The sequence below is a fragment of the Psammomys obesus genome, unplaced genomic scaffold (assembly GCF_907164565.1).
Source record: "Psammomys obesus unplaced genomic scaffold, mPsaObe1.curated_primary_1811, whole genome shotgun sequence".
Taxonomy (NCBI): domain Eukaryota; kingdom Metazoa; phylum Chordata; class Mammalia; order Rodentia; family Muridae; genus Psammomys; species Psammomys obesus.
The window spans coordinates 1,051,463-1,066,998 of record NW_026585687.1 but is presented as its reverse complement, the minus strand read 5'-3'; the positions used below and the strand labels follow the sequence as shown (position 1 = coordinate 1,066,998).

The 15,536-nt window shown below is 39.2% G+C and overlaps 1 protein-coding gene across 1 annotated transcript in view; it reads left to right on the top strand.

The window, feature by feature from the left end:
* The window catches only part of Nexmif (neurite extension and migration factor), a 196,055-nt gene extending 183,799 nt beyond the window's left edge, over window positions 1-12,256 (top strand). Inside the window, exons 3-4 of the mRNA XM_055591848.1 lie at window positions 6,366-6,491; window positions 7,159-12,256. Coding sequence (XP_055447823.1) covers window positions 6,413-6,491; window positions 7,159-11,549 — 4,470 coding nt within the window. The 5' untranslated portion in view covers window positions 6,366-6,412 and the 3' untranslated portion in view covers window positions 11,550-12,256. The remainder of the gene's footprint in view (window positions 1-6,365; window positions 6,492-7,158) is intronic.
* The last annotated feature ends 3,280 nt before the right edge of the window (window positions 12,257-15,536 follow it).

Below are 15,536 nucleotides of genomic sequence, written 5' to 3'. Positions count from 1 at the left end.
TTTGTGCCCACCGTTCAATCTGGGAAGGTGATAAGGTCACGCAGGCGTGTGGCTCTGGTCCGGCAACCTAGTGCCTGCTTGACCCGGGATCTCATCCCGGTTCTGGCTGGGTGACCTGAGAGTGGACCCGACTGATTCCCATGTCGTGGGGATTTTCTCTCACTTGGGAAACACGAGCACTGTTGTTTTAAGGCCCCAGAGTTCAGTCTCTTGGTCGCTGTACAGAAAATGTTGTCCTGCTCCTCAGAAGCAGTGTTCTTCTGGCGCTGCCATCTTGCCCCCCCCCTTTTTAAGTTTTATTAATTACACTTTATTCACTTTTTATCCCACCCATAAAACCCTCCCTCCTCCCGTCCTCATCCCACATTTCCGTCCCCTTCTTAACGCATGCCCCTCCCCAAGTTCACTGATAGGGGAGGTCCTCCTTTCCTTCCCTCTGATCGTATTCTCTCAGTTCTCATCAAGATTGGGTGCATTGTCATCTCCTGTGCCCTGGTAAGGCTGCTCCCCCCTCAGGGAGAGGTGATCAAAGAGCAGGCCAATCAGTTTATGTCAGAGGCAGTCCCTGTTCCCATTACTATGGAACCCACTTGGACACCAAACTGCCGTAGGCAGGGGTTCTAGGTTATCTCCATGCATGGTCCTTAGTTGGAGTGTGAGTCTCTGGAAAGACCCCCGTGTTCAATTTTTTTTTTGTTCCATTGCTCTCCTTGTGGAGCTCCTGTCCTGTCCAGATCTTACTATTTCCCACTTCTTTCATAAGATTCTATGCACTCTACCCAACCAACTCTTTTTTTATAAGCACTTTACACTGAACACTTAAATCTTGAGATTGTCTTCACTGTGCACCATAAGTTTTGGTATTCTGTGTTTTCATTTTCATTAATTTCTATTTATTTTGTGTTCCCTTATTGATTTCTCTAGAGACTTATACATCATTGAATAGTGTATTTTTTAATCTCCATGAATGTATGTACTTTCTCTAATCTCTATTACTGTTGGTATCTAACTTTGTTCCATTTTGATCAGATAGAATACAGGATGTTATTCTAATATCCCTGTATTTGTTCAGATTTGATTTGTACCCTTATATGTGATGAAGTTTGGATAAAGTTCTATGAGCTGCTGAGAATATGTATTCTTTGGTGTTCTAGTAGGATGTTCTATACATGTCTGTTAGGTGATTTGTTTCATTATATCATTTAAGTCTGATGATTCTTTTCTTTATTTAGATAACCTGTCTGTGGTGACAGTAGAGTACTGAAGGCATCATCACTGAGTTGGGACTCATCTGTGATTTTATATCTACTAATGTGTCTTTTATGAAATTGGGTGCATCTGTGTTCAGTGCATATGTTTAGAATTGTAATATCCTCCTGATGGATTATTTTTTATGTAGTATCCTTTCCTATCTTTTCAGATTCATTTTGGTTAGAACTCTGCTTTGTAATATTTATGTCTGCTTGTTTTTTAAATTTTATTTATTACAATTTGTTCACTTTGTATCCCAGCTATAGCTCCCTCCCTCATTCCCTCCCAATCCTACCCTCCCTCCCTCTACTCATACCTTGCTCCTTTCCCAGTCCACTGATAGGGAGGTCCTCCTCCCCTTCCATCTGACCCTAGCCTATCAGGTCTCATCAGGAATGGCTGAATTGTCTTCCTCTGTGGCCTGGTAAGGTTGCCCCCTCCTCAGGAGGAGGTGATCAAAGAACCAGCCACTGAGTTCATGTCAGAGACAGTCCCTGTTCCCCTTACTAGGGTAACCCGCTGGGAGATTGAGCTGCCATGGGCTACATTTGAGCAGGGGTTCTAGGTCATCTCCATGAATGGTCCTTGGTTGGAGTATCAGTCCCAGAAAAGACCCCTGTGCCCAGATTTTTTTGGTTCTGTTGCTCTCCTTGTGGAGCTCCAATCCTCTTCAGGTCTTTCTATCTCCCCCTTCTTTCATAAGATTCCTTGAACTCTGCCCAAATTTGGCTATGAGTCTCAGTGTCTGCTTTAATACCCTGCTGGATAGAGTCCTTCAGAGGCCCTCTGTGGTAGGCTTTTGTCGTGTTCCTTATTTTCACCCTCTTCTGATGCCTATCCTGTTGCTTTTCTGAATGCGGATTGATTATCTACCCCAGTGTCCTTCTTCTTGCTTAGCTTCTTTAGGTGCACAGATTTTAGTATGATTATCCTACATTATATGTCTAATATGTACTTATAAATGAGTGTATACCATGTGTGTCTTCCTGCTTCTAAGGTACCTCATTCAAGATGATCTTTTCTAGTTCTACCCACTTGCTTGCAAATTTCATGATTTCCTTGTTTTTAATTGGTGAGTAGTATTCTATCATGTAAATATATCACACTTTCTGTATCCATTCCTCAACTGAGGGACATCAGGTCAACTGAGGGTTGTTTCCAGATTCTGGCTATTATGAATAAAGCTGCTATGAATATGGTTGAGATCCTTGTTGTATACTTGAGCATATTTTGGATATATGCTTAATAGTGGTATCTGCTTGTTTGTTAATTCCATTTTCTTAGAATACCTTTTTCTATTTTTTTTACCATAAAGTAATATCTGACCTTGATGCTGAAGTATATTTCTTCAAGGCAGCAAGAAGATGCATAGGTAGATCCTGTTTTATAATAAAAAAATGTAATCTCTGTGTTGTTTTATTGGAGAAATTGAAACTTTTTTTAATATTGACAGTTATTGAGAATTATCTGTTTAGCACAGTACCCCATTTTTTAATTGGATTACTTGATTTGTTGCTATTTAACTTCTTGATTTCTTCATATACAATGGATATTTTCCCTCTGTCAGATATAGGGTTGGTGAAGGTCCTTTCCCAATCTGTAGGCAGTCGTTTTGTTCCAATGACAGTGTCCTTTGCTTTACAGAAGCTTTTCAGTTTCATGAGGTCCCATTTATTGATTGTTGATCTTAGAGCCTGTGCTATTGGTGTTCTGTTCAGAAAGTTGTCTCCTGTGCCAGTGAGTTCAAGGCTCTTCCACACAGTAGTAGTTCTTGTTATTTGCTGTGATTAACTTCCTGAAATTGCTTCTATTCCTTGTCACTACTTGAATGTGTTTGTCTTTCACTTTAGGCTGCCATATATCTTCTAGTAGACTCTAGAACTGGCATAGTGGTCATAAATTCCTCTAATCTATTTTTATCATGGAGAGGTTTTATTCCTCCTTTAATTTTAATTGATAGTTTTGCCTGACATGATAGTCAGGGTTGACAATTATAGTCATTCAGAACTTAGAACACATATTTGCAGGACTATCTGGCTTTAAAGTTTCTGTAGAATAAATAATAAAGTATTATTTAAGTGGGCCTGCCTTTATAAGTGACCTAACCAGTTTTTCTTGAAGCTTTCAGTACCTTTTCTTTAGACTGTGTTTTTCACGTTTTAGCATTAACACTGTCTTGAAGAGTTTCTTTTCTAGCTGTGTCTATTTGGTATTATATAGGTTCCTTGTACCTGGGTGGACCCTTGTTTCTCTAGATTTAGGGAATTTTCTTTTTATTAAAAAATTCTCCATGTATTCATTGTGCTGTTCTATCTTTTATGCCCATGTTTCAATTTTCACAGTATTTCAAAGCTCTCCTGTGTTTTGCTCAAGTTCTTAAAGTTTTCTTGATCCTTACTGAGTGATACAATTACTCTTCTTTGTCATCCAGTCCCAACACACTATTGTCCACATGATCCATTCTTTCAGTAATTCTTTGGTTTTTTGTTGTTGTTTTTACTTTACAAATTTTTCATTTCCAGCATCATTTCATTTTAGATTTTATTTAGCAATTCTTTCTCTTTATTAGATTGTATTTTCATATATTGGATTGACTTCCAAATTTTTAGCTCCTTATTTGGTTCCCTTGGAATATATATGAATCCTATTCGAGTTGTTTAAACATAGTTATAATCATTCTTTTGAATTCTTTGTCAGGAAGATCTTCCAGATCATTTTCATTCGGGTTCATTACTATAAGTTTGGTAATTTTTTTTTGATGGGTGTATACTTACTACTTTTCTGTTGCTGTAATAAAACACAATGACCGAGGCAACTTATAGAAGGAAGGGTTTATTTGGCTTATGGTCCCACGGGAATAAGAATTTGTCATGTAAAAAACTCTTATCATGAAAAAAGGTCTCAGTGAACAGACACTTTCCAAGGGTCAGTATAATCTTTGTTGATCATCTCCTCTGCGGCCTTCTGATGTGCTCTCTCCATCTGTTGCTCTGGCCAACCTGTGGTTGGAGGCAGGAGCATCAAGGAAGATAAGTATATAGTCAGGCGATCTATGTGTTGTAGAGGGTAGTACTTACCATGAATCACTGGAGGAGCAATTTCTAGGTTGGGAAGTAGTAGTAACAGTAATAACAGGGGGAGCTAGATGGCTTGGAAGCATGTATAAGTGAAATCCCAGAAGAGCAGGTTAAACAGAGTTAGATCTACCCAGTGTCTCAGAGGAAGAGATGCTCTAAAGGATAGGAAGGGGCAGGGGCTACCTGGAAGGATAGGGAAAGAATGTTCCAAGTGAGTTGGTTGAGGCTATAGTATGGGAAGGAGCAGAGCCCACTGGTGATACAGGAAAGGGAGTTCCCAGAGGAGCCATGTATCCTATGGAGTGAGGAAAAAATGAAAGAAAAGGCCTAATTGGCTACAGGAGTAAAGGAAGTCCTGGAGGAACAGGGCAGGTCTATAAGATGGGAATGTGTGGGTCTACCTAATGGGCACCAGAAAAGTTAAGTCCCAGAGTCAGCCAGGCAGGCCTGTGAGGTTGGAAGTAGTGGGCACAACTGGTGTCTCATGGAAAGAACATCCCCAAAGGACTGAGCAGGGCCTGTTTTTTTTTTCTTTTGTTTTAAGTCAGAGTCTCACTCTGTAGACCACACTGACCTCGAACTTACCTCTGCCTCCCAGGTGCTGAGATTAAAAGTGTGTGATGGCACATGGCCTTAGTGTATGCTTTTAAATAAAGGGATAAAAATTTGATTGGGAAGATTGTTTAGGAAGAAAGGTTAGCTTAAATGAATAGGAATGTATGGATGTGGTAGCGGCACGTGGTAGTCACAGTTATCTCAAATGGACACATTCTTCTACATTTTCAATATACCTAATACCTAAGGACGTGAACAAAAATGAAGAGCTACAGATGCTTATACTGTGTCTGAAAAGCATCACATGAGACTGGAACCTTTTCATAAAATCTAGGTCTTACTTAAAGTAACATTTTAAAAATCTTGATGTATATTTAGAGGGATATACAAATTGTCAAAATTCTATTGAAGTCATATAAATTAACAAATTAATTTATATGTAATCAAAGTTTAAGGCACAGAAAAAATAAGTGTGATATATAGTTACAAATATGTATATATAGAGAGATATAGATATATAGATACACACATATTAAAGATGAGGCCAGTAATTAGAGAGGGAGTGAAGCAGGGGTGGAGACATAGTAGGATTTGGAGGAAGGAAAGAGGATGTAGAGAAATTATGCAATTATATTTTAATAATAAAAAAATTAAGTATGATGTATATGAGTGTATATACACTAATTGGTTTGTCTTTAAACAACATCTAAAGCAAAAACAAAGTAAACAAAATTGATTTCCACATATATACATACTATTTAAAGTTATCCTAGACTGTACTTTGCATCTTTCCTAATTGAACAACTATAATTAGGCAATTCTGTACATTTTCCTGCTTCCTACAGTTGTGGTTTTGAATAATATGGTTGTTGATAAGGATAAGTACCTTATAGAGTAGGTGTCAATATTAAACAAAAAAACGGCAGAAGTAATGAATCCAGTATAAATAAACAGATCCCAGTCAGTGTTTTAAAAACCTATAGCTGAAACAGAACAAGATAATTTGAACACAGGGAACTTCCCAGAAAATCATACTCCAACCAAGGACTATTCGTGGAGATGACCTGGAACCCCTGCACAGGTGTAGCCCATGGCAGTTCAGTGTCCAAGTGGGTTACATAGTAATGGGAAGAGGGACTGCCTCTGACATAATCTGATTGGCCTGCTCGTTGATCACTTCCCCCTGAGGGGGGAGCAGCCTTACCAGGCCACAGTAGAGGACAGTGCAGCCACTTTTGATGAGAACTGATGGACTAAGATCAGAAAGAAGAGGAGAACCTCCCCTATCAGTGGACTTGGGGAGTGGCATGCATGCAGAAAGGGGAGGGAGGGTGGAATAGGGAGGGGAGGAGGGAGGGGCTTATGGGGGGATACAAAATGAATAAAGTGTAATTAATTAAAAAAAAACCTATAGCTGAAATAACATGTGAATAAAAAATAAGACATACTGAATGACTGACATTGTGTCTTTGAAATACGCAGATTGGACAACATTTGAAATTGGAATGAAACAGTAAGAGGCTACATTCATGGATAACCAACAAGATAAAGTTATTGCTGCCTCAGCCAATGGAGAAAACAATCTGATTAATGGGGTCAAAGAAAATGGTAAGCGAGTTTAATTATGATGCATATTGTCTTTCCTGATAATCTTTTCATATTAGTGTAGATTTTCAGTATACAGAAATTTGAGACAGGTTGAATCCAAAATATATCTGGAGCTGATGTAAATCTAAACTTTATTCTACCAGGACTTTAACTTAACTAGAAGAATCTCTGAGTGCTCTCAGATAAATCCCTTTGCTCTGTCAGATTCACTGGTTAAATGAAATTCCTGAAAATTACTAGTAAATTATAACTATATTCTGATGTGAAATTTTTGTGGATTCACTAGGAACTTCTCTAACATGAGTTTCACAGTATGGGCATGAGTCTCATAAATCAAACCATGAATGGACCCCTGCACATTTTCCTCTCTGAAAGCTTTGACTTTCTAATTGACCCATCAGTATAGTTGTTTCCTCATTTCTGAGGAGGCTCTGTCTTTTCCTGAAGAATATGGGCCATAAAATGATTATTTTCACTTGTATAAATGTTCATTACTAAATTAAAGTTGTTTTCCTAGTGTTTAGGTGGTAATTCTTAAAGCTAGAGAAATAGGGGTTTAGCTTATTATATGATATCCAAGCATTAGAAACTAATAAAGAAAAAGAGACTTATGAGTCTTATCTAAGACCATTAACTTTGCTCCTGCTTTTTCCCCCTTTTTCTATAGACTCAGAGGACCAGGATGTGGCAATGAAGTCATTTGCAGCTCTAGAAGCTACTATACCAATCCAGCCAATACCCGTGGTACAAAAAGAGTCCCCAATGTTTCCCAGGGGTCTCCTACCTCTGCCTGCTAAGAAGCCGTGTATGCAGAGCCCTCCATCTCCTCTGGGCCTCATTGAAGCACCTGATCCTTCCACCAATAGTGCTTCTGTGAATGCTATATCCCTCACATCTGGAATTGCAAAAGGCCTGAACACATGGTCACTGCCCAGTGAGTGTGAGAAAGCTCCATTTGCTATAATGGAGCCTGCAGGCATGTCAGCTCTGAATGGAGACTGCCTCATGCAGCCAAGCCGGACTTGCTTAGGTTGCTTCATGGAATCGAAAGAAGCAGTAGATCCTGAACCAGGCATCAGTCTGAAAGTCAGTGATCTAAACAGAGATTATGAAACATGTGCAGTCTCTGATATAGGTATTCAATGCATTAATGCTGGGGAAAACATGAAATATGGAGAGCAGCTGCTTTCAGACCAGCTGTTAAGCTTTCCCCTGCATAAATCAAGGGCAGGAGATAGGCAAGAAACTGATAAACCTGACATTGACTTGGAAGATCCAACTCAGAAAAGTTATTATGAAGCATTACTGTTAGATAAGTGCAATACTGAAGAAGCTTTGCTGGCAAATTCCAATCAGGATTGGGGTTACTTTGAGACTTTTATTAGTGAGAGTAAGATTGAACTACTTGACCTCTGTTCCAAGAATGAACTATCTGTTAACCTTTTCTCTGAAGAAGATGTGGATAACTATATGTTCGATGATGATGAGTCAACACTGGGCAGTGATGTCTGCTCCCTCAAAATTCGTTATGAGTCCTTTCAGGACAATGTTCGAGACAAGACTACCTTCCTGATGCAGGAAGATGCCCAATTCAATTTTTTCCCCAGTGTCTTTACTACGTGTCCCAAGCGGGAATCCAAGAGCTCTGGAGTCCTCAAGCAGAGCAGTGACCTTTCTCAATTCAAGGTCCCTGATGTGAGTATCATCTGGGGAGAAGAAGATAAAACCTTGGACAAGAAAAAAGGCAAAGAGGAAGTACATGAAGACAAAAGTATAGAGAACAAAGATGAAAAAGACGATGAGGAAAAGCCTGCATTAAATAATAAGCCGTGTAATGGGCTTGAGGTAGAGCAATTTAAGAACCTAAAGCCCGACCATCTTACTAATTCCCTGGAGACATCAGGGAATTTCAGTGATGACAGTTCCTTCATTGAGGTCTCATATGATGCCATGGGGGATATCAAAGACTGTAGCCGCTACATGGCTCGGGACACTAATTCTGGAAGCTCATCCTCCCAGCAGAACTATGGGCTGCGAGCCAAAAGAAAAGTCAGATACAGTGAAGATTATCTATATGATGTTGACTCACTAGAGGGGGAAAAAGTAAATGAGAGAAAGGAATGGCCTCCTGGTGGTTCCAAAGAAGAAGATGATGATGAATGGTGTCCCAAAAAGAGAAGAAAAGTAACCCGTAAGGAGCCCCCTGTTATTATCAAATATATCATTATCAATCGCTTTAAAGGTGAGAAGAACATGTTGGTAAAGCTAAGTAAGGTAGACGCCAGTGAGACAACAGTAAATTTGAGTGAGAATCAGCTCAATAAGTATGCCAAGTTATCACCTTTGAAGGGCTTCTGGCAAAAGAAGAAAAAGCAGAGGAACAGCAACACAGACTCCATCAAAACACCCTTATGCCAAAAGCAAAGCTTTGAACCAGGTAGCTTTGAGGTGTCATTCCTGCCACCTGCTCGTAAACGAAAATCTAAGCTTGGCAATAGACACAGGATTCAAAGGATCCAATCTATGGAAACTTCAGCAAGTAATAAGTCAGTTTCATTCAGCAGCAATCAGAGACAAGCTAGTAATCGCAAAGAAGAAGGCAGCTTAAAAGGTACAGCAAAATCAGCACCTCTTGCTGCCCCAAGCTGTGCCAATGGATCACATTTACATGGCGTCATAGTCCCAGACTCAGCAAAAGTGAAAGCCCAAGATCCAGAGTTCAAGGGGCCAGAAAGGAAAGTGCTCAACAAAATTAAATTTAAAAGTGAAGCAAGGTTAAAATCCAAAAAAATCAAAACTGGTCAAGAAAACAAACCAGTTGTCCAAATGAGCCCAGTCTTAGAAGACTCATCTTCCAAGGCTAACTTAAAAAATGAACTCACTCCTGGAACTTCAAACAGTTCCCATCTGTCTGAATTTCATGAGACAAAGGTTGTTAAGAATTCCACTTTCTTACCGACCACCTGCTCTTCTGAAATGCCTCTCTCATCTGCTAATGTTGCCACTAATATACCTGTTATCCCTGGAGGGTATCTGCAAACACTGTTAGATGCTTCTGACTTGTCAAATAATACTAACATCTCATATTTCACCAACCATCCTCCAGAGCAAAATGAAGGCAACCTCACTCAAACGGAAAAATCATTTGAACCTCTCCAGTCTGCTCAGGACTGTGTGCTGTCCTCATCTTCTGACTCTGAGCTGCAACAATCATCTCATAACTTCAAAATGGAAGCGAGCAACTTTGGAAGTATGTGGCCCAACAAGGATACATCTGGCCCCCAGGACTTCATTACTGAAGTCTCAAGGGAGATAGCCACAAACCAAACTAGTGAATTTGAAGCCTCCCAAGTTGTCTCCATGGAGAATAATCTTACAGCTATAACATATAGTCCTGTCTGCCTCAATAGTGGTGGCAGTGGTTGCAGCAAGGTTCTGTATGCCTCTGTGCAGGACACCCATCTCTCATCTGATGACTCATATCAGTTGTGTCACTTTAACAATGGAGAGATCTGCTTTCCTTTCCAGCAGGCCCCAGTTAGCACAGATGATGATAGCCGGCTGTTTAGCTTTGATTTGATGACTCCCCTTTCTGTTAGTTCAAGCAATTATTGTTCCTTAAGCTTGAAATCCTGTGAAAAGGATGGAGATGATGATATCACTGATGACTTCCTGGCCCACTGCAGCCCCAAACTGGTGATCCAGCAAAGTGTTGACGAGATAGCACCTCTAAAGGAGTCCACTGACCTCCTCGATATCTCCAACTTCACTCCTGACAAGTTCCGCCACTCTTCCCTCTCAGAAATGTCTCCACCTGACACCCCCAGTCTTTCTCCTCAGAGTACCAGATGTGAGAGTATCAAAACACTAGGAACAATGAAGGGATTCCAAGAGAGTGCCCCAGGATCATTGGGCAGCATGGAGAAAATGAAATGGGACTGTAATACCCTTTCACAACAAGTCCAAGCAGATGATGGCTTTACATTAAATAACCATCAGTTTCAGTTCCATATGTTCAATGATGAGGACTCTGTTGGCCTGCTCCAAAAAAACACTTGCCTGTCAACATTTGATGGGTCAGCTGGGCAAATTAGCACCAACAACAAAGTGTCAAAAGCAAGAAAGAAAACTTCACCTGGTAAGAGTGGGGCTGTGAGCCAAAGTTCTTCTCAGAAAAACATCAGGAAAAAATCCCCAAAAGCCAGCAGCAACAAAGGGGTTGAAAAGCCACCTAGCAAAATCTCCCGCCAGGTTCCTAAATCAACAAAGAAAGGGAAATATGTGGCTGCTGTCAATGGAGATAAAATGCAAATTGGGATTGGCCATAGTGGGGGTCAACCAAATAGCACATCCTCCAGTGGAAAGACACAGACTGAATGCATTCAACATAGTGGTCCTATTGTCCCTATGAAGATGCCAGGTCAGAAGGGACTTTCTGGAGACTGGACTTTGGGAAAAGAAAGCAAGCCAGGCTGGAATGACATGAGTGTAGTCACCAATACCAACAACCTTCTGGATGATGACCAACGGGAATTTCAAGAGCCTTCCTATATTTTATCCAACATTGCCTCTGGTATGGCAGATGTGCAGAGATTCATGATGGCCTCCATAGAGCCCCTTTGGGAACCCATGGAGCATCAGGGGAAGTCCAACACATTCTATTCCCCTGATTCCAATAGCCTAAAATTAAAAACCCTCAAAATATTGTCTGGGACACCACAAGAATCTAAGAAAAAGGTTAATAATGGGTCTTCAGGAGCTACTAAGAATCACAGGTCAATCAAAGGTGTGAGCAAAAGCAATGGGAAAACAACTATTGGTGATCCTGGTCGTGCGGACATGCCTGGTTACAGTGAGGACTCTCGATCTGCCTTCTTTGATAAAAAGTACAGTAACATGAGCACTTTAGGCAATAATGGACCAACACACAAAAAATTATATCGTCACAAATCCAGCTCCAAGGCCCTGAGAGATGAGAAGTATAAGGGAAAGCGCATGGAAAGAGAACAGGTCCACAAGGATGAGGTTGGGACAGCTTCTTTTGAAAAACTGAGGTAATACTGCACCAAAATGGCTGAGATGAGATGAGCCCTTGGCTTTCTTACTACCTGCTGAGCCCGGAGTTCCTCCTTTTTCCCTCTTGAAAGCAAACGTTTGCATGAGAGACTCTTTCCCATTCTCTTCTTTTTTCAAATTAAAAAGAAAAGAAAAAATGCATGGAGATCCCTGTACCTTAAGCCACCCAAAATATCAGGCAATTTTTGTTGTGGCTTGGCTAGGGATAAGTTCAAACAGAGGCTACGTTTTTCTTCTATTCAGCATTAATTTTTGCTTATTAAGAAAATAGAACTAAAATATGCTCTTGAATGATTTTTGAAATGGAAGGGCTTTGCAATAAAGACAGATTCTGAACAACATAACCGAAAAGTCATGTAGACAAAAAGCCAAGATCATTTAAACAAAAGAACATTAGTTGTCAACACATGACAATTAGGAGTGCTTTATCTTTCTGCATCATACAACATCTAGTATGGTGTTACTATATTTACATGGTATGATCCCTTCGTGGGACATACACTGAAACTTCCTAAGATGGTATAAATTCTTTGATTTTTCTGCAGGGATTCCAACCACAATCTCCTAAAAGCAGAAACAGCATTTTGGGTTTGACCTGTGTTTGAAGAAGAGACTCACATTTGCCAGAAAGACATTTGATGTTTGTGTTTTATTTCTTTCAAAATAAGCTTTGTGGTTTGTATGTTGACCTGTAAGTGCTTAAAGAAAATAATTTTAAATTGTGGAAATAAGTCTTTGAAATCAAACTTTAATCTGATGTTCTGTGTAAAAGACTTTAAAAGTCATACAGTTGCACGAGTAGTTTATGCACTGTTTACCCACAAAGAAAAAATGGAAAACATTGTGCCAAACTACAAATAAGTAACTGTACTGTATATAGTTTTACTTCTATATCAACATTCAGTTGTGAGTATTTGGGGGACTTGTCCCTGTTAATTTACTAGAAACATTCCAGTGATTCTTGCTATTAACCACCCCCACTTTTGTGGATAGCACCTGTAGATCACAGTGGGAAAATATGTTGTGTTATACAGTTTACCAAAACAAAGGACAATGTTTGAATTGTGCCAAATTTTCTTCCCTCATCTCACAGATTCACCCCACAGTTTAAAGCTCATTAATGATTACTAAACAGATATATGCACACACATATATGCAGTGTGTATACATACATCAACACATCCATACGTATATTATTTTAATGTTTTAAACTCTACTATCCTGTGTGGAAACATGAACATCTAAACAAGGCACAATAAAGATCTGTTCCTTCCATCATCTAAGGATTAAAATGTTGGAAAAGTTTGAAGGTCACAACAGCTAAGTTCATTAGGGACAGAGTGTACACATTTACAGAATCTTGTGCAAGGAAACAAAACACCTGCTTTGAAAGTTTGTTTTCCAAAGCAAAATAGCGGAAAATAATTTAAAGTACAAAGTTATATTGCTGATACTTTATATCTCAGTTTTATATATTTTATAATAGCCTGGGATAAATTATAAAATACTATAAAATTGACACTAATAATAAATGAAATACATAGATTGCTTTTATTTAAGTAGTTTCCTAAATGTTTTATTCCATTTTTGTCAAAAATGAATCACAACATGGCTTTAGTGTTTTTTAAATGTTGATCTTGCAATGCCAATCTCAATGTAAAAAATGGCATCTCAGATTGATGAAATTTTTCTTCCTATGATTAAATACATATAATACCAGGTAAGCTGAACAGTATGTGGAAACAACTAATCTAGGCCATCTATATATAGTCTGAGGATGACTACTCTTTGATATCACACACTAAATATAAATCTCAAATTTTAATAATTTTTTTAAAATCACATTTTTGGTTTGACCCTCCCTTCCACTACTTAAAAAAAAAAAAAAACTTTCACAGTTCCAACATTCCTCACAACTAGCCTTTTCTTCCCCTTTGTTCACCACTTGACTTCTAACATTTGATCTCTTTTCCTTGCACAGTTAAGGGCCTGTGTGCCTGATGACTGATGCATTGTGGCACAGATGAGATAATGGATGTGAAAGCGCTTTGTAGATCATAAAGTGCTATACCGATATAGGGGATTAATATTATTAATGTTGTTGGTTGTTGTTGTTGTTACTATTCTTACTAATATTGTTACTAACCTATTAACTTGTGAATATAGAGGCTGGGGTGGGAGGGAGGAGGATAAGTGGGTGGGAGAACGGGGGACTTAACAAAACAGGGAAAATGTTTCAAAAGACATTTTTGAATAAAATATGAGCAACCTACCTAGTCATTGACACCTAAATATATTCACAAACAGAGAAGCAATGTTTTCAAGTAGTCAGACAGAAGTGGAAGGGAACTTATCATGTATATAATCTACACATTTCCCAGTCCATGATTCCTTTCACCAGCTTACTCTACTACTCACAGCTAGGTAGTAAAATGAACAAGCCCATGATCTAGATTGTGTGTGTTCTTAGCATCATTCTCTTTTGTCTGTGGGGATGAGTGTATGAGGAGAAGTCTGTGAAAATAGCTCGGGCACATTCCTAGACTTTGACACTGTGTGCAGTGAGCCCTGAAAAAATACTTGTTGGAAAGGCACCAGACAAAACAAGTCTCTTGCCCTACAGTGGCCATCCAAAAGAGAAAATAATCAAACTAGAACACTTTCTTCTGTTCCTTGGTATTCTGATAGCTAGCTATTTGTATTAAATACTATGGCTACTTCCTAGGAACTGTTCTTTGTTTGGTTTGGGATTTTGTTTGTCCTGTTTTGCAGCTTAATTCTTGCTTAGAATCACCAACTCAGCCTGTATTGTGATCCCCAAGACTCCAGACCTCAAAGTTATCTTGCTGGTTTACATGAATGGAGTACTTTGTAACCAAAAAGTGGAAATTAAAGAAGAAATAAAACAATGTTCTATGAGTATAATGCATTTTTATAAAAGTAAATATGGGAGCAGTTGTCCCAGATTTTATCATGATGTTCAGCTTTGGAGAAAGGGGTAGGATAGCTTGAAAGTGTTGGAAACAATTTCCTTGTCAAAACTTTATCATCAGTCCTTTGGAGTGGATACTCTTTCAGTTGCTCCTATGGAGCCCACTAAGGGCCAATTTTAGGGCATGGTTCATATCTTTCTTCAAAGAGAACTGACATTTTAAAGTACCTTTGTATCGGCCTGCCATGCATTGTATGTTTTTAACATATAAACTAGTGACTTGTAACCAGTCGTTTTGTACTGAACCATAACAAGAAAGTGAGTTTGAGGAATGAACAATAGGCCGAGACAGAGATGCTTATTGTCTTCAGTACACTATGCTGTAGATTGTTGAGTACTTAGCATTCTGTTGGTCCTGCCTCTGCTCTCAGAATTGTTTTTCCTTCTGTCACAGCATAGTAGGCCAAACTTACTGGAGATCTCTTATATAACCAGCTGCCTTAGTGGAGTGAGGACCAATGTATGAAAATAGTGTTTTGCCCTATCACTGAGTTCTTCAAGTCAAAAACCTGGATTTTCTTTGGTCTGAAATTCCTGACTACTCCCTTCTAACCTCTCCTTTCTGAGAAACTGCTTCCTGCTAATGCCTCCTCATAGAGTCTCATTTAATCTTTACTTTCCTGGAAATTATATCCTCCCTTGTTCTTATTTCTTATCTTTTTATCAGTCTTAGAATTTTTCTTCTTATATTGTATTATGTTCAATCTCCCAAATTGACAGTCTAAGAACTTCAGCTAGAGGCTTTCTTCTGGAAGTTTAGAGTACTACCTTCCCAGTCTTAGTCACGCAAAATACACACACACACACACAAACACACACACACAAACACACACATACCTAGGAAAGAATGGAAACTGCTTTTTCTTGAAAATGTGTAGTAACAGGTCCAATCTCTTATTGTAGTTAGGTGCTGTAATACATGGAACAGGGTGAAGATACAACGTCCCCAGCCAAGGGTCTTCAAGTCTTTGAGGGTT